We start from the raw sequence: 22,674 nt of genomic DNA on the forward strand, positions 1-22,674 counted from the left end.
CCCTCCTCATTTCCAGGCAGGAATTTCTCACCTGCACAAACCCCTGAGCTGCCAGGGATGGGAGGAGAGTCCAGGAACATCTTTCTTAGCCTGCTCTGGAAGGACAGCATTGTGCTGTGCTGTATTCCAGCAGGAATCACAGCGCAAGCACCAGGCAAACACCTGACAGCGCACGGTGCAGCAGCTCTGATGGCAACAAAATGCCAAACAAATGTGCACAGAGCTCTGCTTTGGTGTCTCAGCCTTCCATGGGGTCAGTGTGGGGTGGAAGCCCCCAGTGCCAAGCCCAGGGCTGTCATGGGCGATCCCCAGAGCTGCTGGAGCCGGCAGTGGCACACACAGCTCCTGCTCCCAAGGCAAAGGCAATCCCAGCACAGCTGCTGCCAGCACTGCCTGGGCCACTGATGCCTCAGGTTTCACCTTTTCTATTTTTCAGCGTCTGTGCTGCTTTAGTGTGTGGGTCTGGCCTTCACATTAGGGGATGGAGAGCTCTGTGCACCGAGCAGGGAGACAAAACAATTCCTGCTCTAACTAGAGACCCAAAGACAGCCAATCCAAATCTCAAGCCCAAAACCACAAACAGTAGACCAAAGAAAGAAAAACAAGATAAAACTTTATGAGCTAGAGTTGTAATTAGACAATTACCTCCAATATACTCATGGACCAAAACTCATCCATGTGAGAGACCCCGTGTTTGGTTGTCCATTTTGTGACCATTTTGGGTTCACCTGGAGTGTAGCCCTGGCTGGGCTCTTGTGCTACCCAAAGTAGATCTATTGAAGCCTCCTGATAAATCCCTACTTTATTCTTTAACTCTGTCTAGTCTCTGTTCTAGGTCAGTCCTCAGAAGCCATAACCAGTCCAGAGCAAACAACATGGCCAGGGCATCCCATGGCATCACAGCCACCAGAAGGCTCCAAACAATTCCATTTACCTTTGTCTCGTTGTTTTCCTGCTTGCTGGAGGATTTCTCCTGCCTGCAGCCTGTTCAGGTGCCTGGCAGACACCTGCAGCAAGGCAGGCCTGGCCCTGCTTGCACTGTGCTGCTCACTGCTCAACTCAGTCCCCTCCCAGCACCGTGGTGAACTGGTTTGACACAGCCACTGCCACACCTGAGCAGCTCAGACACAGCCAGTGCCCCCACAGCACAGCAAGTCCCCTCTAAAAGACAGCCAAATCCCTTCCTGACTGCAGTGGGATTCTCCAGGCAAGGTTAAACCCACCTCAAAATTTGTGTCAAAAGGTAGAGCTAAGGAGCAGCCATCATACACAGCACTGGAGTTACTCCTGCTTGTAGTGAAGTCCTTGCACAAGGAGGGGTGGAAAGGGACTCATCCCTCCTGGAGCTGCTCCCTGGGCATCCCACTCCAGCTGCAGCTTGCAGCAATTGTTCTGCTTCCCTGTCTCCCCCAGCTGACACACAGCACCACTGGGGACAGCCCTGCAGGGGACACCAGCACAAGGAGTGCCAGCAAGGTGGGACAAACACAGCACTGGCTGAGCTCAGAGATGTGCAGCAAAAACAGCTTCACCTGGGAAGCAACCTGTGCCCAAGCAGCTCCACACACTCAGAGGTTAAACCCATTGCTGAGGGCAAGAGTGCTCCAACGCCAGTGATAAAAGCCCCCAAAAGTCCCCACTGGCCACAACCTCTGTGCTGTGACCCTGCTGCTGCTGCTTCCCAGAGCTGCAATCCCTGCAGCCTTCCCTCCCCAGAGGACGTTCCCTGCAGGAGCTGCTGCACAGCCTGGCTTGGTCCTGGGTGGGAAATGGGATTTCACACTGGGAACAGCAGCACTGGGTGGGAAATGGGATTTCACACTAGGAACAGCAGCACTGGGTGGGAAATGGGATTTCCCACTGGGAACAGCAGCACTGGGTGGGAAATGGGATTTCCCACTGGGAACAGCAGCAGTGCAGCCAGCTGGTATTGCCTGTCCTTTCCAGTGCAATCCCTGAACCTAGCACAGCAGAGCTGCCATGAAATGTCTGCTCTTGTGCAGAAAAGACTGATCTCTCAAGGTTTTTGGACAACCCTAGATATTAGAGACTGAAAGAGATTTATTAGGGGAATAATTCTGTGGATTCTGTGCAGTCCATGAGGAGATGAAGCTTTCCCTGCCCCACTGAGGAGCTCACTGCAGGCCAGGTGACTGCACTGATATAATACCCAAGTCCCCTCTGCAGCCTCTCATCCTGCTCATTTCATACTCCTCCAAGTACAAGCACAGTGTTGGGTCAATATCCCAGTTCAATTCACGTGTGAAGCCCTCCATAAATCTGCAGGACAAAACCAGCGACAAAATTAGACCCTTTATTCCTACCTTTGGTACTAGGGACAGCTTGTTACCAAATCCACTTCAGCTTCTTGAATGCCAAGGGCAGAGCAAAAGTCAGAGCAGCTGCAGTTTCCCTGTGAGCCCAAATTTTCAGGTGCCAGCACCTCAGCAGTGCGTGCAGGTGCCCTGGATTGGGGGTTTATGAACACACCCCCTCCAAAGTGCATGAGCAGCTGGGGTGAACAGCAAAGGGGACAGTCCCAGATGTTCCTTCCAGGTCATCAACAGAGCCAAACCAGTGCTCTGGACACTGTGGGATCACAGAGCTGCTCACAGGAGCAGGATGGTGCTCCTGCCTCTCCAGGATCCCAAGGGAATTGCCCTGGGCCATGCCAGGCTGTGAAGCACCCAGAGCTCACCTCAGAGTCCAGAGAGCCACACACAACCACTCCCACCATCCCCTGGTGACCTTCTGGGTGTACCCACCCACCCTGCAGCTTCAGCAGCACTTCTGGGATGCATCTCAAACCAAATGCAGTAGCTCAGAAGACATTTTGGAGCTCTGACCTGTGCTTTTACCTGTCCTTCCCAAATTTAGCTCCTTTTCAGCTACACACAGGTGACACTAGGGTGGCCTGGAATCAGGAGCACAGCCAGGGCTTAGGAAGCACTACAAAAGCATTTGTTCCAATATTTACTCAGGGATTTTTCATGCTACACCTACCACAGCCTTTAGTTTATTGGGAACACAGTGCACAGGGGAAGGGCAAACCACAGAGTCTATATTGCTGCCAAGCAAAATGTCATTAAGGTTTTAGCAATGCAACACAAATTGAGTTTACATTAAAGCTTCTTTTGTATAAACCATATCCCAGAGTGAAACACGGTGACAGAGCTGAGTAATGACTTGGAGCAGAGCAATCAAGGTGGAACTACAGAGCAATAGGAAAAAGGAGCCGTTCCAAAGTGCTATTTAAAGTTAGGCTGAGAGCTCCATTTGAAGTACAGAAGTGATTATGTACAGTCACCACTGCACACAGCTAATGCCATGTAGGATGCAGTACCTATCACCTGCAGCTGCACAGAGACACCCTGAGGTTCAATGGCACTATAAAAACCATCACCAAGGAGGCTGAGATTCTTCTTAATATAGACCTATACATAACTGCTGAAGGGCTGAGCAGTCTGGAACTTCAAATCTCTCTTGTGCTGCCCAGCACATAAACCCACAACTCAAAGGTGACCATTTGCCATTTCAAACCTCTCCTTCCTGCAGGATTCAGAGTCCCTGAAGGCCCCCAGCCCGGCTCTGCACAAAACCACAGCACTGCTGAACGATTTTCTAAATCCCCAGCAGGCCTGCCTATTATTAGTATAGAGATAATACTAATATTATACTATATTATAGTATTTTATATATATATATAAATATACATATTATAGTGTATATAATATTATAGTGTATATTATAATATAGTATATATTATATTGTATTATATATATTATAATATTATACTATATATATTAGTATGTCAAAGAAGCTCCTCTCATGCAAAGTTTCCAGTCTAGCTAATTAACAGTGGCTTCCTCCAGCATAGAAATTTGGGCTTTAGTCCCTTGTACACAAGTGTGGTGGTGTTCACAGGGGTCCCAGGATGAGGGAAGGGATGAGAATCTTGACTCCAGCCTCCTTCAGAAGGATGATTTATTATTTTATTATATACATTATATTAAAAGAAAATTATATATTAACACTATACTAAAAGAATAGAGAGAAAAGGATTTAATCAGGAGGCTAGAAAAGAAAGGAATGGAATGATAATAAAATTTTGTGACTGCTCACAGCCTCGACACAGGTGGCTGTCACTGGTCATCAAGTAAAAACAATTCCACATGCTGGGTAATAATCCTCCAAACCACATTCCAAAGCAGCAAAACATGGAGAAATTGAAACTTCCCAGCTTGTCAGGAGAAAAGATTGTGGCAAAAGGATTTTTCAGAAAATATGTGTGTGACACGCAAGTACACAGGGCAGGAAGGGAGGGAAGGAGCAGAGGACAGCAATGGCTGCAGTCATCTTTAAAGGCTGCAAATTAAAGACAGAATGAACACACATGGAGAGGAGGCTTGCAGGGCATGGCAAGGTTGGAAACAGCTCTCATTTCCAGTTGCTGCTGTGTGCTTTGCACTGCCCCCCGTGCATCCCTGGGGAGGGGCCCAGGGCAGGCCCGTTCAGGCGAGAGGATGCCAATGGGCTCGGGGCTGACCTGCAGCTCACACTCAGCTCTGCCTGCCCGGCCCAGCGGCCAGACCCAGCACATCACACACAGCTCAGGTGCTGAAAAGGCTGCACTGCTGCAGCCAGGGGGGCAGGGACCCTGCCTGGGCACTCCTCATGCACACAGATGGGGCTGGACCACAGCACTGCAATACTCTGAAGCTCAATCCCTGTTTCCCCCTCAAAAGAGCAAGCCAATTTTGATTTGAGTTTTTCAGAACTTGCAAAAAATTTATAAATGGCTAAATGTATTTAAAAAAAAAACTCCATAAAGACTTCAGAGCACTGCTAAGTAGAGCAGCTGAATAGGTTTATCAAGATATAAAGCAGCCCTCCCCAAAATATATGGCTCAGACATACCCTGCCAGCAGAAATACTCTGTTTAAGATGAGGGCAGAGAGATTCAATGAGGATTTGTTTCCCTGGCAGCCCTCCATACGTGCACATAAACCTCTTGTAGCACCACACTGATATTTAAACTAATTAGCACCAGGAAAGCCTCAGGACTGTGCTTTTCTCCCAGCCTGTTCCCAGGGACACAGGGGCTCCAAAATCTGGCTGTGATCACATCCCACTCACAGCCCAGGAGCCCCAGCACAGCCGCCTTCCTGCCCAAGTACACAGGAACACAGGGCAGGACACTTGGCAAAGGGAAAAAAATCCCCCCTCTGCCCAAAGTGCCCACTCAGCACTATGTGAGAGGATAAAAATAGCAGGCAGGAGAGCTGGCCCTGAATAGCAAGCAGCATTCCTACCCAAATCAACTTCCCCTTCACTCTGTTCTCCTGCAGGCTGCACGTTGCCTGAATTTCCTATTCCTCATAAACACAGCCATGGGGATTTAGCTCTGGGGAGCTGCAGACTGGCACATCCACCATCATTGCTCTGGCAACCCCCCTCCAGGCTCAGGAAAGAGCTCCTGACTTCCAGAGGAGAAGGGACAGGCTGGGGGGTGGGTTTTGTGAATATTCAACACCTCTGCACAGCAGGCCTGCCTATTATTAGTGTAGGGGATGTCAAAGAAGCTCCTCTCATGCAAAGTTTCCAGTCTAGCTAATTAACAGTGGCTTCCTCCAGCATATAAATTTGGGCTTTAGTCCCTTGTACACAAGTACACAGGGCAGGAAGGGAGGGAAGGAGCAGAGGACAGGAATGGCTGCAGTCATCTTTAAAGGCTGCAAATTAAAACTCTCAGGTAAGAGAGGGAATTAATACACAGCCTCCTGAGAGGAGGCTTCCTGTTTCAGGAAGGGCTGAATATCTCTTCTTTCAAAAAAAAAAAAAACTGGATGTGGCACTCAGTGCCATGGTTTAGTTGAGGTGGGGTTCGGGCACGGGTTGGACTCAATGATCTTAAAGGATTTTCCAACCTGGAGGTTCTGTGATTCCTCCTGGAGCACATCCCCAGCGCACCATTTGGAAAAGGCTGGGATGATTTTGACTGGGCAGCAAACAAGAAGCAAAGATTCCCTCACAAGGGCAGCAGAGGCAGAGATTTGGGTCAGGATGGGACTGTCACCCTCTGCCATCCAGACCATCACACATCTCCCAGCACTGCTCTGGGGCTGCAGAAGGGAACTCACTGCTGCCCTTGCTCCAAGGATCAGCCCCATCCCAGGTGGCAGAACCTGCCTGAGGGTAAATCAGAGGCAGGAGAGATGCATGGGTCCTGTCAGGGCAGCCTTTCAGGGCACTGTCATCTCTGCTGCAGCAAAGCCTGCACTTCAGGGCACCTTCAGTCTCCTGCAAGTTGGTCCTGACTGTGCCAAACAAAGGCTCTAAGGAACCTAAGTGCTAAACCAAAATGCTCTGCACATAAACTGCTTCAATACAGAGTTTTCTCCAGGCTGAAGAGTGTATTCTGGAAAAAATAAAGACTGAAAACTTTTGGAAGTCTGACCTTATTTATTTTTACCTGCTTCCTAAATTAGGAGAGAAATAAAAAAAAAATATTGTATGGCTCCACATGTACCACCCTCCAGTGGTTCAGTTTCTTACTCCCACCTCCAAAGTGGAACAATAACCTTATCTACTCCATAAAAAACTTCTCCAGCTTGTGCCCAGATTTCAGACACACTTTCTTGGAAGGATAAATCCCTGCTTTCTGCACTGCTCTGCCACCTCACTGGGGTCAGCTGTCAATGACAGCACCTCACCAGAGACACCCAGGCCCACAAATCTCACTCCAAATTTATACATTTGCCAGAGCAGAACTTCTTTCTGGCCAAGAGGTGATGAGCAGCCCTGTGGATCTTCATTGAGCTTGGGGCAGAGGTGACAGCTGAGTTTTCCAGCACTGCTGTTGTGAGCCACATTTGTGTATTCTGCTCCTGCAGCACCTGCACAGCACCTCTGATTTATAAACCAAAGTTTTCAGAGCTTCCTGCTTGCCATGATTTAAAAACAAGCTGAACAGACCTCCCCAAAGCCAATTTTCTGCCTCAGGGGGGCACATGGCATGGCCATGTCTGAGCCAAACAGCACCCACAGATCTCTGGGGCCATGAGGTGCTCACTTCCCTTTCCAGCTCCACATCCCTCCCACCACCACCACAGGAGAAGCAGTTTCTTTGCCAACCTTTCCCAAACTTCAGCAGAGTGTTTGTTTGCTGAGGTTTCAGTTTTCCACAGCTTCTCTAAGGGCCTCTGATGAAATCTGGACTCTGTTTGCAATCTGAAACAGGCCTGGCTTTAGGATGCTCAAGGCACAGATAATTCAGGAACAATTTTGTGTCAAAACAGCACCTTGGCTTCTAGGAGGGCCTCCAGGACAGCCATGAAAGCTGTAAGGCTCCTCTTAAAGGATTAATAAAATGATTAATTAAGGTGCAATGAAGTGATTAATTAAGGACCAAATCCATCCATGCACTGGTCAGTACCAGACCCTGAACAGGGACACAGCTCATGGGTAACACACCTGAGACACTCCAAGACAGGGCTTGCACACTGCACAACAGGATACTGCACTGCTCTGCAGCCACCTGCCTTTATCCTGGCCCCAAGGACAAACAGCTTTATTGGACAGGGATCATTTCATCTTCCAGGAAAACTTTGTTCAAAGCTTTAGATGTTCAGCTTGTCTGAAAGCAGAACAGCTTTCCTGAGTTGAAAGGAGCAGTTCATGTCTCGGCAGCGAGGTAGGACCCAAAGGGAAGGAAGAGAAAAAGAAGAGATGAACTCCTTGTCTGTCTCTCCTCTGCCTTTGTACCTCAGCCCACAAAAACTCAGCAAAGAAAACAGAAGTGATGCAAGATGGAATTCCAGAAAGTCACAAGTGACAAAAAATCCAGCAGTTCATCCCTGCACGTGTTCCCTGGAAAGCAACACCCAACACAAGGAGGGTGGAGAAGTCAGCATCACTCACTGCCAACTTCCTGTGATGGAAAAGCACACACAGAGGCCAAGGACCCCTGGCAATCACATTTCAGGAAGGCAGCTCATCAAATATCAAAGGGGAAAGGAATACAAGAAAGGTCTGGTAAGGAAGGACAGCAGTAGGGAGGGAAAGAGCCACAGAGACACAACAGAAGGTCAGTTCCCCTTTCCACTCCAGCAGGGAAATTCCTGGCTCCCAGTCCATCCTTTGTTCCTGTGCCCTAGAGGAACAACAAGGGCTGAACCTCTTCTGCCATAGTCAGTAGAAAACTCTGCCTGCATCACAGGGCAGGCTGGGAAATCTGCTGGGTTTGGGACAATGTGGATCTGTTGGGTACCAGTGAACCCAGACTCATGAGCACTGCAAATCCAAAACAAGACCATGAAATAACCAAAGCCTCCAGACTTCAAACACAGGGCACAAAAAAAAAAAAAAAAAAAAAAAACAAACAAAAAAAAAAAAAAAAAAAAAAAAAAAACAAAAAAAAAAAAAACCAAAAACACAAAACCCCTGCCCAAGCAAGGAAACAGATCAGACAAATTATACCATTTTTGCCATCTTTTCTGAATTTTTCCCAGAGAAAAACATGAACGTCCTCGGGCCCACAACAGCTTCTACTTCCCCCACCAGAAGCATCATTCACAAAAAAAGAACCAAGTGGATGGATTGTGCCTATATTTGCAAAACACTTTGGGAAAGAAGCAGTGACATGAATTTGTCACCGAGATGGTGCTGGGAGCAGCACCAAACCCAAAGGACACAGGGCTAAAAAAGGAAGGAGAAAAAATAAACCCATCAAAACCAGGGAGCACATCTGAAGGCGATGGGAAACGTCACAGTTCCCTCCACCTGCAAGGAGCACTCAGCCACAGGCACAGGAGGCCCAGTGACAGCCCAACAGCCTGTGCCACGCATTGAAGGGACACTGATTTGGGGAAAAGACAACACACCTGAGCTTTTATTGCTACAAAACAACACCAAACCAAAACCCTATCTGTGGCTGAAGGACCCAGGCACTGAGGAAGCTGTTAGTCAGGCACATTGTTCTAAACACAAAGCCCAAAGCAGGCAGGGGCACGTTGCACACAGCTCCTTACCCGACTGATCTGCAGCTTCTCAGCTCCAGGCTTGAAGAGGTTCCATCGACGGCCGCCGTTCCTGCAGTTCCTGCGCACCTTCAGGGTCTTTGAAGCCTGCTCGTTCTCAGCTGCCAGGAGAAAATCCACAGGAACAAAAAAATAAAAAAGGAATGACAAAAGATAAACGCTGTGCTTTAGCTCAGGCTGGGGGCGGAGGCTGTTCTTTTAAATGAAAGAAACAAAATTGTTTGCAAGAGACTCATTCAACCTCTCCTTTAGAAAAAGAGAGCACAGAGTATATTTAGGTGCTTTATTCAGTGCTCTTGGGATGCAAGGGAAATAGTGCAGCTTGGATACTACAAAAAGGCAGAGCCAGGAGCCACATCCCAGTGTGGGGTCAGCCCAGCTGGGTGTGGAGCCAGGATGCTCTGCCAGCAGCTGCAGGAGCAGGAGACCCTCAGCAGCCTGTCCCAGTGTGCCCAGCAGCTCCCTGGGTCCCCAGCAGCAGCACCTGCAGCAATCCCAGCTGCACACTCACCATGGTCCATAGGTGGGTGCATTTTGGACCCTTCCAGGCCTTGGAAAATAAACAGTTCCTCCAATTTACACACAAAGCAGAAATGGGTAAGGCCATAAAAGCTGCTTTTTAAGGAAACTGGGCTGGTTCTCACCCCCAGCATTTCAGACCAAGCCCTCAGTGATGCAGTTCTGCTCTAGCTTTTATATTTTTCAGATTCTCACACCAGACCCCAGACTGGCCTTGCAGATGGCACTACCCAGGCACACAGCAGCTTGTGAAAAAGAGGCAAATGAGCTCTACTTTTCCAATCAACCAAAATTTTCAGCTCCACATCCTATCTCTTTCTTTTTGGGGTGAAGCTGCCATTATGTATGAGACCAGAGTTTTCCCTCCCACATTTGGCAAGCTTAAATTTTAATCCCTTCTTCCATCAGGTTTTTTACAGCCCCTGGCCTAGAGGGAAGGAAACAGAACTGAGCACCAGTGGTGTCCCCAGAGCAGCTGCTAGCACAGGTACATGTGATCCAGGCAGTGCTCATATGTGATACATGCATCCTCACAGGTGTTTCCAGCACCTGGAGCTCCTCACCCCAGCCATGGAGCAAGGATCTACAGAAAATAGCCATAGATCTCTGGGGTCATGAGCAGCTCATTTCCCTTTCCTGCTCCACATCCTTCCCAGCTATCACCACACAAGCAGCAGCTCTGGAATTCTTCCCTAAAAGATGCACAATGCTCAATTTCTATCTCCTGACGTACCTCTCACCTGGCAGAGTTTTCAGACTGTGTCAGTCCTGAGGGGTTTGAGACCAGAATAAATGGTTCCAGGCTTTGGAAGAGAGGAGACCCCCAAACCAAACAGGTGGGGGCTCTGCCCTGCCCAGGCTGGAGCACAGCAGGGCTGGGATGCTGCTGCGGGCTGCCTGAGCAGCCATCCTGGTTTTCCTCCAGCATTGTTGGGAGAGAGATTGCACTGAGACCTATTTCCTCAATGCTGATGCAGGCAGCCTGCTGCTATTTTTAGCAGCCCACGTTTCACTTTGGAGACTCTTGGAGAGCCAGGCTGCAGCACGGTGCCGGCTCCAGCAGGAGGAGGCGATGGATGGAGCAGCGCGCAAGCAGGAAATGTTCACTCTGAGGGGCTGTGTGACCCCCCTGGGCTGGAACCACTGCACCCCAGCAGCAGAGCCATCAATTAACAGCACAGGCAGCTAATTGGCCTTGTCCTCCCCAGCTCTTCTGAACCCTGACGTGCTGCCACCATCCATCAGCTGCCTGGATCCCCGGAGTGCTCCTGAGCGATGCCAGCACAGCCTGGCAGCGCTTCCCTGCTCACCCATCACTAAATCACAAGATCCTTCATGCCAGCAGTGGCCCTTCAGGAAATCATTTCCTTTCTCTCATTATCAATCTTTTTAATTAGGAGGTTCAGAAGATGATGTCATCTGTTCAGCCATCAGCCAATTCACGTGCCAGCATGAGACACTGCCAGCAAATACATTCCAGGGTGCTCTCTCTGGTGTCACTGAGCAGGACAAATGCAGAGAGGTCATCCCAGTCTTTGGCTCATGAGACTCTCTCCTTCATCATGAAAAGTACCCAAGCACAGGAGGAAAACACCCTTCACTTCTTGTGTTTCCACACAAACATCAGATTTGAGTTATGATCTCAGTATCCATCACTCACCACCTCCAAACAGTGAGTACTCAGTGAGTACTCACACAGAGGATTCTTAGAGGACAGAAATTCAAGAGAAAACCACCAAATATAATCTCACACAGCAGCTGCTGAACAGCTTTTACACCTCACGTGCCTACTCCTGTTCATCCTCTCATAACCAGATTATGGGGACTGTGTTCAGAGACATCAGAGAGAGAAAACAGCCTTATTTCACAAACACACTGTACACAAGCAAATCCTATTAGCCAGCAAGAAACTCCTCAGCATGCGGCTCTCAGAGCTCCCTCACCTGGTGTCAGGGATGTAACCAGCATGGATGCAAACCACATTCCTGACTTTTCCACCCCTGCCAGCCAAGGGCTGCATGGGTGACACCCAAAAAAGCAAAGGTGGCAGAGAAGAGGCACTCACCACAGCTCTAGAGCATGGGTGCCACCAAAAAGCAAAGGTGGCAGAGAAGAGGCACTCACCACAGCTCTAGAGCATGGGTGCCACCAAAAAGCAAAGGTGGCAGAGAAGAGGCACTCACCACAGCTCTAGAGCATGGGTGACAACAAAAAGCAAAGCTGGGAGAGGGGAGGGAATTCACCATGGCTCTAGAGCATGGGTGACACCAAAAAGCAAAGCTGGCAAAGAAGAGGCACACACCATGTCTCTGGAGCATGGGTGACACCCAAAAAGCAAAGCTGGGAGAGAAAAGGCACTCGCTCATTACAGCTCTGGAGCATGGGTGACACCAAAAAGCAAAGCTGGGAGAGGAGAGGCACTCACCACGTCTGTGGAGTATGGGTGACACCCAAAAAAGCAAACTGGCAGAGAAGAGGGACTCACCACTGCTCTGCAGCATGGGTGCCACCAAAAGCAAAGGTGGCAGAGAAGGGGCACTCTTTTTAGAAGGGGAATGTTCTTTTTAAAAACATCACGGCTCTAGAGCATGGGTGACACCGAAGAGAAGAGGAGAACACTCACCGCGCCTGCGGAGCAGGTGCTGCATGCGCCCTCCCAGCTGGTCCAGCCCCATGGGGGTGCTCTGTGACAGCGGCTCCGAGCGGCAGCGCTCCACCAGCGCCTTGAAGGGCTCTGCCTGCGGGGACGGCTGAGCAGGGGGAGACGTCGGCTGCAGAGAGAAGGGGCACAGGATATTTTACCAACAGCACTCAAATCTCGGGCCAAGCAAACGCACGACATACAATAATACACAGAATTACCACGGCACTGCTACCTGCACTCTGCACCCGGTGCATTTCTGACCTGCTGGCCCTGGTGTGCAGCCCCCAGTGTGTGGGAACCCAGGACATCCCTCTGCTGCCCAGGATGGCCAGGACCCCTGCCAGGGGGCTCAGAGACCCCGGCACAGAGCCCAAAACACCTGTGGGTTTGATTATGACCCGTGGAGCAAATTACCAACCTTAGATGAAGGTCAGCCAGCCACAACAGTTTAGGTAGAATAATAGTGAAGTTATCACAGGGTGGAAAAGTAGATTTTGGGGTTTTTGGTATGGGGGCAAGATGGAGGGAACTGGTGCATCCAGCCTTTCTCCTTCTTCTTCTTGGCCTCCATCTTCTGCTGTGATGGTGGCACTCACAGATTGGTTTAGAGTAGAAGCTCACTGTCTAACACAGGTGATGGGTATTGGAAAGTAACTGTAAACATTGTACACGTGGTTTTTAGTATAAAGACATAACACTGCCCTGGGGGCAGGCAGAGTGCCTGGAACTGTCCTGCTGGACAGACCTCAGCAGGGCAGGAGAAAATTTATTATAGATAAGATACAATAAACAACCTTGAGACCAGAAATGAAGAGCCCTGACTCCTTCTTCAACTGCTGGGCTGGGAAAAGACTTTGGAACTTTTCTCAGGGTCACTCTGAGCAGCTAAAGATTCCAACACCAGTGCAGGGGGCTCAGACCTTGTACACCTTTGAGCCCAACACTTCCAGTGGCACTGAGTGTCCCAGAACTTCTGGGAGTGACCCTGATGGAGACCCCCTTGCTGCTCTGCATTTTGGGGGTGAGGCTGCTCTCCCATTCCCAAGCCCCAGCAGGAGCAGACACAGGGAGGAATCAGCTGGTGCTGAGGACCCCGTACCAGCAAGGGCTGGCTGCTTCCAAGGAAGAGCAAAGAGCAGCCAAATGGGTTGGCAGCTCACTGAGGGCAACTGCTAACCAGACACGTCCTTGCATCTATAGCCTACGAAATATTTACTCAAATAAAATAGTTGCAATTGATTGAAGCACCCATAAAATGGTCAAATACCTCAGTTATACCTTAATGCTTGGTAACACTAGTGCAAAGAGTTGGCATTTACAGCTAAGTGGGGAAAAATGTTGGTGTTTTCCTTACTCCAACTTTTATTATTCTATTCCAGGAGGAAAAGTTCCTGAAAATGACAACTGTACCATGACATTTTGCAGAATGGAATGTTCTTTTTAAAAACATCACAATTCAAACTCCTACTTTTCATTTTATTCTCTGTGACATGTGACACCATGGAAGTCTTGCCTATATATTCTTAGAGTCAAAAAATCAGAAGAAAAAATCATTTGACAAAGGTCAAGGGAAGCAAACAGGAGGTGTTCCTCTCTAAGAGGTTTCTAGGCTCAATCACAAACACATCTGTCACACTTCCAGGAGCCTGCTAATAACTGGGGCCTGGGATGGTTTGGTGGATCCATCCTCAAGCCTCCAGCAGCTCATTTTCCAATGTGCTGTTATTTTCATTTACAGATGAAGAACAAAGCAGACAGGCTGTAATTACCCCAGAAGAAAGCTGTGGATGAATTAAGGCTCCATCTCCCAGCACCAGCATCATCTCCAGTGAGCCAGTACACCTCTCTTGGCTGGAAAGCAGCTGGGAGGAGGTAAAAGCCAAAGAAAACCTTCCATCCAGGGATTTTTTAACACAGAGTCCCTTTAGCATAAGGCCAGCAAGGCCCAGAGGTGCCCCTTCCCACCCCTACTCTGATGCCCTGGTTTCACTTTTGAGGCTGGGAATGGGATAAAGGAAAGACACAGCATGTGTTTAAAGAAAACATGTGGAAATTTGAATTATCCATGTGTTACATAGCTGGTTCTGTACACATGCAAAGCCTGTCAGCTTTGCAAACTGAACCTGCCTTTCCCTGACAATGTTAGAAACATGTTTCCCAAAAAACTCTACCCCACTATAGATAGCACTAAATATAGGCTTTAATTCAAGATTTTGCTAGCACCTCCTGGTTATTATGAATACAAGAATCTGCACAGCTTGAAGATAGGCTTTAGAGGTTTTGTCTCCTCTAAAAATAAAATGATTGTCAGACACAACCATATTAAAAGCCATAAATACCCAAAATCTTCATTCTGCAAGTAAATTGCACCTCACTGCAGACAGGGATACAGCACTCTTTTGGCAACAGCAGGATTTAGAAAGTGAAGTACTAATTCTTAATTTGGAAGAACTATAAAGTCTTTTGTTACAGCAGGCTGAGACACAACCCAGAAGCTGAATAACCAGGAGATGAAGAAAGCTCTGAAGATCAACTCTCCCCAAAACTATTTCCTGGTCAGTGCCATTCAGCAGTGGGAGGAAAGGGATAAATCCACCCAGCAATCCCATCTCTACAGCTGCTCCCACAATAAACCAATCTCAAGCTAAAAGTCACTATGGGCATCACCTGCAATTTCTCCACAAACACAGATAAAAAAGGAAATTTTGCTGGATCTTCCTCTTGTGAAAAGGCACTTGGAGCTGCACTAAAGCCAAACCCCAAAGCTGTGGGAGGATCTGAGCTCTGCCCCAGCTATCAGGCAGCAGATCTGCAAACCCATCCCCTGGCATGTGCACACTCAGGCAAATCAGCAATGCTGCACTTCCAGTCAGACCCACCGCAGCGAGAGGCTCCTGCTTTCCCACACACAGCACCTATGGAACCCCAAAAACCTCCTAAGGCCCTGATAGCACCCATATCCATGGGGCCACTGGGAGCAGCAGAACACCCTGCACCAGGGACAGCCTTTGTGGCACTGGGACAGTTTGGATCTGAGGCCAGGACTCGGAGGAACAACCTCAACACCTGCTCTGGGGAACATCTGCAGTGATGCAGGAGTTTGAGCACACAGAACCCTGAAACCAAACCCAGCACCCCCATCTTGTGGGACACACAGCTTTTGCAAGGCTGACAAGCCTGTAGAAATCTCCTTTGCACACTTCTGGCAATCCTAATTCCCCCAGAGAACAGCCTCACAAACGCAACTGGGGCTGGTGCAGAACAGCCAGAAGCAAGCTGCAGCCTGCAAATCCCCTGGAGATAAAATTCTCAACCCCAAGGAAAAGATTTGGCTTTTGATCCATCAGAATAACCTCTTACTTCCCAAGCAAGCCAGCAGAGGGCACAGAAAGACTGCAGTGAAAGCCTCTGCTGTCACTGCGAGGGTGACACGAGCCCAGAGATGCTCCTGGTCCCGGCTCTGGGACAAGCAGGGACCTCTGCCAGAAATACACCTGACATTTATTTCTGGGTCCTAAAAACCCCAAACTAATACCTGAAATATGAATTCAGATGCCTATTTTGTAACCTCTCCTCGTGTCACCCCAAAGGAGGTATCAAATCATCCACAAACCCCGTCCATGGACACACCAGCCAGCCTGGAACCCTGATGGAAGGCTGGAATTGCAAAATATATGGTATCAAAGCTGCTTTCCATGTAAACATCATCTCAAGCTACTGGAAATGCTCAAAGACAACTCCTGGGGCTATGCCTGACTTCATGCAGCAGCACTTTCCCTGTTGGGATGCTGTGGTGTTGTTGGAGGAGGATAATTCACTTCAGCAGAGTTGTGGAAAATGAAACACTGTCCAAAACCCAGTGAAACCTCCATGTCATGCTTTACTCCATGTCTCATGTCTCAGAATAATGATGGTACTGTGACTCCAGAGCTGCAGCAGTGTGAATGGAGTAATGCATTTCCCACTGACCATTTGTTTTGACCTTTATTGTTCTTCCAATTCTTCAAAACATTTTATCTCCACTGTTTCACAAGTTCCCAGAACACATGAGAATTTGGGATGGGGACTGAAAGCAACTAGCAGGGATGTGCTTTGCTACTTTTCTGTATCTGCTTTTACTAAATGCTGCTGCAATGCTATTTCCTTTAAAGCACCAGGATCAAACCCTACCAAACTACTTGCCCATATCATCACTCAGCTCCTGCCCAAAGACATTAGAATTTTAAAAGGCAAGACCAGGAAAGCAAAAATCAGGTGCATTAGTTGCAGATATAACTAAACAGATTTACTTACTGACAGAACCACTGTACAGATCATCCCCTAAATCCCATCCAGCATCCCTTGTGCTACACCAGCCTCAGTTTCTCACACCATCTCCCCACAGGAGCCTCTGTGGGAACAGGCACTTTTATGCTTTTCTTGGGGTAATGTTTAAGTTGTTTGGGAAATGCTGTCTGCCCCACTCTGCTCACACACTGTAAAACTGCTGGGAACTTGTTCAGAGCAGCTGGCCTGGCCAAGCCACCCCATCCTGGCAGCACCTTCTCCTGCCTGTGGTTGAGCACTTCCCTTGAAATACAAATCCTACAGTTAATCAGAGCAGCATGGAGTGGAGGCAGCAGGGCCAGTGGCTGTCCTGAGAAACAGGTGCCAGCAGAGAGATGGACTGAGCCCTAAAACAATAAGAGGCTGGAGTGTGCTGCTACTGTCACGCTCAGGCTGAAGTTACTGCTCTCCCATGTTTATTTTTGGTAAAGAGTTTCCGAGTGCCGCTCCCTGATGGGAGATAGGCCAGCAAATCCCTGGGGTATCTCAGGTCATTTGTTGCTGGAGCTGCTGGCAGACTCTCCAGGGCTGCTCCTGCCCAGGAGATCCCTCCTGCAGCCTCCCTCTGCTCTGGGTTTGGTGCCACCACTCCATCACTGTGCACTGCCAGACCTGCAGCAGGAGCTCCTGGGGTGCAGGAGGTGTCCAGAACCCAGGGGGGGCTGTGTGCTTTCCCAGCCCCTGCCCAGGAGGCAGCCAGCCCCTCCTGCCACAGGAAGCCTCAGCAGCCCGGAGGCCGTGTGCTATCGCCACGCTTCACGGGAACTCAGGGGAGGTTTCCTGCCCAGTTATCTCAAGCACCATATTTAAATTTCTTGGTCATGTTAGTAAGCTGCAACAGCTGAGCTGGGACTTAGGGCATCTCCTGTTCACACAGCTGAGCTGGGAGAGCACTGGGATTGTGCCCTGAGAGCTCTGGGACCAGACAGGCAGGCCCTGCTCTCCCAGCAGGGATGTGGCTGCTCCAGGAGAACAGTACTGGTATTTCCCTCTGCTCCACTCCATCCTTTCATGCCTCTCTCATCTTTCAGCTTGGTCCCTGTGAAGGGATATCACACCACAGCTCTCCCAAGCTCCTCCTAAAAATGTTTCTTCCAGAAACCCCAAGAAGTAACCAACCACTACTCACTCCTCTGGAGTGCCCGGGATTACACAGAGAGCTTCTGTAACTCTTTGTATTACACAGAAACAGCAGAAAAACAAAACCAGGAATAACTAACAATACTGCTGCCTGTTTTAGCTGCGAGTCAGAAGTTCAGATTTTTCCCCCAGCATTTCTAATCTGCTGCCAATTTTCAAACACTTCCCCTCTTGGCTCGGAAGTTACTGCAACCCCTCTTCCAACAGGCAACAGTGTCACCACCTCTGCAATATCTCTTGTCCCTCCAAACCCAATAGGAAAAAGAGAAAGTTTCTTCACAAATCAACCTTATTTTTCTACCTGGCACCTTGAAAAAAGAAAAAGTCCTCATTCCAGCCTCAGCTAACCAGCAGGTACTCAAAAGAACCCTAAAGCTGGGCTTCACACTGGCTCCACAGGACTTCTGAAGTCTCATAGCAATAATCTGGACAAGACAGATTTGTAACACCCAATCAAAATTGAGCCTAATCAAAAATGCAATGTCCACTTACATGTTCTGAGGATCTTAAGGGCTTTGAAAGACTTGCTTGTACCAGACAGGAATGTCCTGCCATGACTGAAAGCACTAGCATTGCCTCTCATTCATCACCCACCCCATCACTCCTACAGCTATTCAAGGTAAAGAATCACACAGGTCAACACACAATTGCTGAATTCTGTTTGCCCACAGCACACTTAAAAACTCTCAGTTTGCTAAAACCCCTCTTCTTAGAAGCTTCTACTTCATATGAACCTAAATGCAGAGAGAAAAAAACTAAAGCTAGTGTCTAGGAACACATAAACTGCTACACACTCTTCAAGAGACAGTGAAACACACGAAGGGTCTTAGGAGAAGCAGCTCTGGAGGTTTAAGAGCTCACACTCAGACTGATCTAAGAGCTGTGTCTGCTGCCACTATTCACAGAACAACCTCCTTAGCTGCAAATCCCAATGAGGGACGTACAAAAATGCTTTCAAGTGTAAATAAGCTTTTTGAGATGGAAAACAACATGATCTTACTGCAAACCTTACAAAGCTGCTCCTACCTTTCCATTTTTGAGGCGTCCAGAAGAGACAATCCTGGAGACGTGCACCTGGAAGGGCCTGCACTCCGTGCTGCAGTCAAACTCTTCCACTCTGTCCATGACCTCCACAGAGTTTTGTTCCACAAACGAAGCGGTTCCCCGCTTTTTAATGCGGCCACCAGGCTGTTCCAAACCCTGCCTTTTCACTGTGGAACACTTCAAAAAAGTCACTACAGAAAAGTCCATGTCGGCAACTGCGGAACAGCCCATGTCCGCAGCATCCAGAATATCCTCGGGAATGTCCTGAGAAGGTGGCAGGTTCCTGCCTGTGACCTGACTCTTCTCCAGAGTACTGACAGTGTCTTGGTTCTCTTCAGTCACAGCTGCCTGGGGCAGGTGGATCAGAGCCTCAGGTGCTGCAGAGAAGTCACCATCGTCAGCTGAGGAATGGTCCAAGTCCACAGCACCCAGCTCATTCACAGGAAGATCAGGAGAAGGTGGCACATCCCTGCCCACAGCCTGTGATGTCTCTGGAGTACTGCCCAGGTCCTGAATCTCCAGATCACCTCCCAACAAGTCTTGCAAAGGCAGCTCAGGGTTTCTCAAGTCCTGATTATCCAGTTCTGTCCTTGAAATTTCCTGAGCCGCAGCTGGAGATTGATCCATGTCTTTAGCAATCGCCGGGGCACAAGCCACGTCCTCAGTATCAAGTTCAGTCACTGATGTCTGTGCAAGGTGGGCCTTAGCCTCAGACACTGCAGGAAAGGCACCATCAGCAGCTGAAGAGCAGCCCAGGCCTGCAGCATCCAGATTACTGACAGGAAGATCAGGAGAAGGTGCCACGTCCCTGCCCACGACCCTCTCCAGGGTACTGCCAGTGTCCTGGAACTCCAGCTCACTTCCAGACAAGTTCTGCAAAGGCAGCTCAGGATTTCTCAAGTCCTGATTATCCAGTTCTGTCTCTGAAAACTCCTGAGCTACTGTTGGAGATGAAGCCATGTCTTTAGCAACCACTGGGGCACAAGCCACATCTCCAGAATCCAATTTAGTTGGTGATGCCTGTGGAAGGTGAATCTGCACTTCAGTTTCTGCAGAAAAGTCCTCACTGGCAGCTGGAGAACAGGCCAGGTCCACAGTATCCACACTATTCACAGAAAGATCATGAGAAGGTGACAGGTCCCTGGCCATGACCTGGGTCTTCTCTGGATTAGTGCCTAAGTCCTCAATCGGTTCAGCCAGAGTCATCTGTGCAAGTGCAACCAGATCCTCAGAGGGATCTTTGCTGTTCAGCTCAGTGAAAGAGCCGTCTGCAAGCTCTGCCAGGTGGGACATGGATGGCTCTGGCCCAAAAGGAGAAGGTGAGGTTTCATTAAGCCTGTCATTGCCACTGTCCAGGCCAGAGGAACCAAGGCCTTTCAGCCCATCTGTGGTTTTGCAGTGCTGCAGGGGCTCCTTCCCCCCCAGACTCTCAAAGCTCAGGTTCTCCCAGGTGCCCGAATCCGGGGACTGCAGGCAGGCTCCCACCGTGCAGAAGGCCTTGGCGCTCTCGTTCTCGATAACCAGGCCCTCTCTGGGAGAGGCCACGTCCTGCCTGCGGCCCCGGAAACTGCGCTGAGGCCTCCTCTCATCGGGGGAGAACGCCCTGGAGGAGCCTCGCAGCCGCCGGGCCGCCTCGGCCACGCTGCTCAGGAACCTCACAACACCCCCAAAGTGAGTGGCTTTGGCAGCACCGTTTGATTTTTTTCGCTGGCTGAGATTTTCCTCACATCTTGTATCAAAGTCAAAGTAAGAAGCGGAATGATCAGTTGTATTTTCTAAGTTCTGGAAATTGGTTTCAGCCCTTTGATCTGGGAGCTTTGAATTATCTTTGCTAGCTAATGAAATTCCTTTCAGATAGCTCCAGACATCAGAGCTCCTTCCTCTCCTGCTCTCCTGTGGGAGCACAGCACACCTCTTTTGATTGTCCCCTTCTATAATTGCAGGACTCTTAACGTGTTCAAAATTCAAAGACTCGCTCTTCCTGGCTGCTATTCTGTGGCAGTTACCATCATTATCCTCACCGTGTAATCTGCCACTGATATCCCTGAGACATTTACTTTCAGTGGCATCGAGTTCAGGAATGCTGATGTTCAGCTCTATGTCCTCAAAAGAAGAGTCCAAATCCTCGATGAACCCTGCGTAGGAATGGCGGGAGGGCCTCCGGCCATCACCCAGCTTCCTCACCCTGTAGACAGCCCTCTGCCCACTGCCAGGAGGCTCCTCCTCAGGGTCACACACGTCCTGCACTCTGGATGCTCTCAAATCCACGTTCTTGGGTGTCCTGGAGGATCTTCCCTTTTTTGACGAGCGTACCCTGTCCATGAAGGATGGCTTTTTCAATTCTGGTGCCTCAGAGGCAACTCCCAGCAGAATCATGGACTGGGGCCTGTCTTTATTTGTAGAGAGTCCTTTCCTTCGTCTGACAAAATTCCAGATCCGGCTGCCCTTGGTTGTCTTCTTATACCTGTGTGCTTCCTCCTGCTCACCGGGGACTGCGTCGCCAGAGGCACGGTGCTCAGCACCACAGGCCTCCAAGGCATCAGTGCTCCCTCCATCCATGTTTCCTTGGGAAATCCTGTGGGCACATCCATTGGGAATGCTCACAGAAGCAGTACGCTGGAGGCCCTCGAGAACTTCCATCGCCCTGGCTCATAGGCTGGTTCCAGGAGTCACGGATGCATGGTCCTCAGATTGCTTTCTTCACAAGACTTTAAGGGAAAAGAACAAAGGAATGCAATTAGAGCAGAAAACTTTTAGAAGACACATTTCATAAAGCATCACAAGTCAAACCTTATCCCAGCGGTGGTGGTGGTTTTGCTCATTGATTCCAGGGAGGCTGAAATTTTGCTTCCAAACCATATAAATTTTAAAGCTACTTAAATCTGCTTTAAATGACTGAACACTCAGTGACCACAAATAAACTTCCTGCACTAATAAAGTTACCACAAAGTATGCTCAGAATCCCATGAATCACATCTTCACTGTGCAAGTCGTGGAGACTCAAAATGCATCAGAGTTCATGGCAGAGAGGAGAGAGGAAATGCCTGCACATGCCCCTGCACATGTCACTGTCATCTCCACCATCCCCATCTGCCAGGAACTGGCACCATGCTCCCAATAGCTCCGTCTCTCCAGGCAGCCATTCAAAGAAAAGTCAGGATGAGCCTTTTCCTGGAAGCAATGCAACTCTAAAATACTGAAACATCAGAAAACTCGTTGAATATCCAAGCCAGGTTTTTCATACAGTAGTGATGGCACCAGCATGGGAATCCCTCCTGGCACTGCTCTGCTCAATGAAAGCTGCTTGGCCACCAACCAACATTACAAAAAATGTGTTCCCCTCAAGTGAGTTCCAGTGGACAGGATTAAAATCCAGTTCCCCCATCCAGAGCAGCAATGGAAATCACTCTGAAGCAGCTGTGGGAATACAGCTGAACTCCTGCTCAGCTCCTAAAGCTTCCCTTCCCCTGGAACACATCTGCCCTGTCTTGATATTACAGCTTCATGGGGCTGGATCTGCTGGTCCTGGGTTTGCTGCCTAGAAAGCAGAACTACATGCTAGGCACTCAATGGGGTTAAATTCCCTCAACTTCCAATCCTAATCTTAGGAAGAAGAAGAAAGAAATAGTGAGCCCCCAAGATATGTGTTTGACAATGGAGAAACTCTCCACTTTCCCCCAAGCAGCAGGAGAGCCACACTAGCACTGTGAACAGGCCCCAGATCGACTAAAAACATTTAAACTTGCTATTTCTGGTAAAACTAAGGTTATTAATGGAGCAGCTACTCCCTGGGCATCCCATGACCCTTGCATTCAGTCAAATAAGTCTGTTTCTACCTTGCCACCATGTCTGCCTCCAACAAGGGACAACCCATGAAACCCCCAGGGATGGCAGAGGCACCACGGAAGCAGAGCACAGCCAAGAGAAACAACCAGCATCCCTCTTTTTTATGGACAACAGTCA

General features: G+C 49.1%; 1 protein-coding gene across 2 annotated transcripts in view; it reads right to left on the reverse strand.

Moving 5' to 3' along the window:
• Nucleotides 1–22,674, reverse strand: part of ARHGEF9 (Cdc42 guanine nucleotide exchange factor 9) — a 204,119-nt gene that overhangs the window by 159,231 nt on the left and 22,214 nt on the right. For both annotated transcript variants that reach the window (XM_059483115.1, XM_059483114.1), the window contains exons 2-4: nucleotides 18,694–21,419; nucleotides 12,181–12,328; nucleotides 9,030–9,139 (exon numbers count right to left, since the gene is read on the reverse strand). In XM_059483115.1, coding sequence (XP_059339098.1) covers nucleotides 9,030–9,139; nucleotides 12,181–12,328; nucleotides 18,694–21,351 — 2,916 coding nt within the window. In that variant the 5' untranslated portion in view covers nucleotides 21,352–21,419. The remainder of the gene's footprint in view (nucleotides 1–9,029; nucleotides 9,140–12,180; nucleotides 12,329–18,693; nucleotides 21,420–22,674) is intronic.

This window comes from Ammospiza nelsoni, chromosome 15, assembly GCF_027579445.1.
Source record: "Ammospiza nelsoni isolate bAmmNel1 chromosome 15, bAmmNel1.pri, whole genome shotgun sequence".
Taxonomy (NCBI): domain Eukaryota; kingdom Metazoa; phylum Chordata; class Aves; order Passeriformes; family Passerellidae; genus Ammospiza; species Ammospiza nelsoni.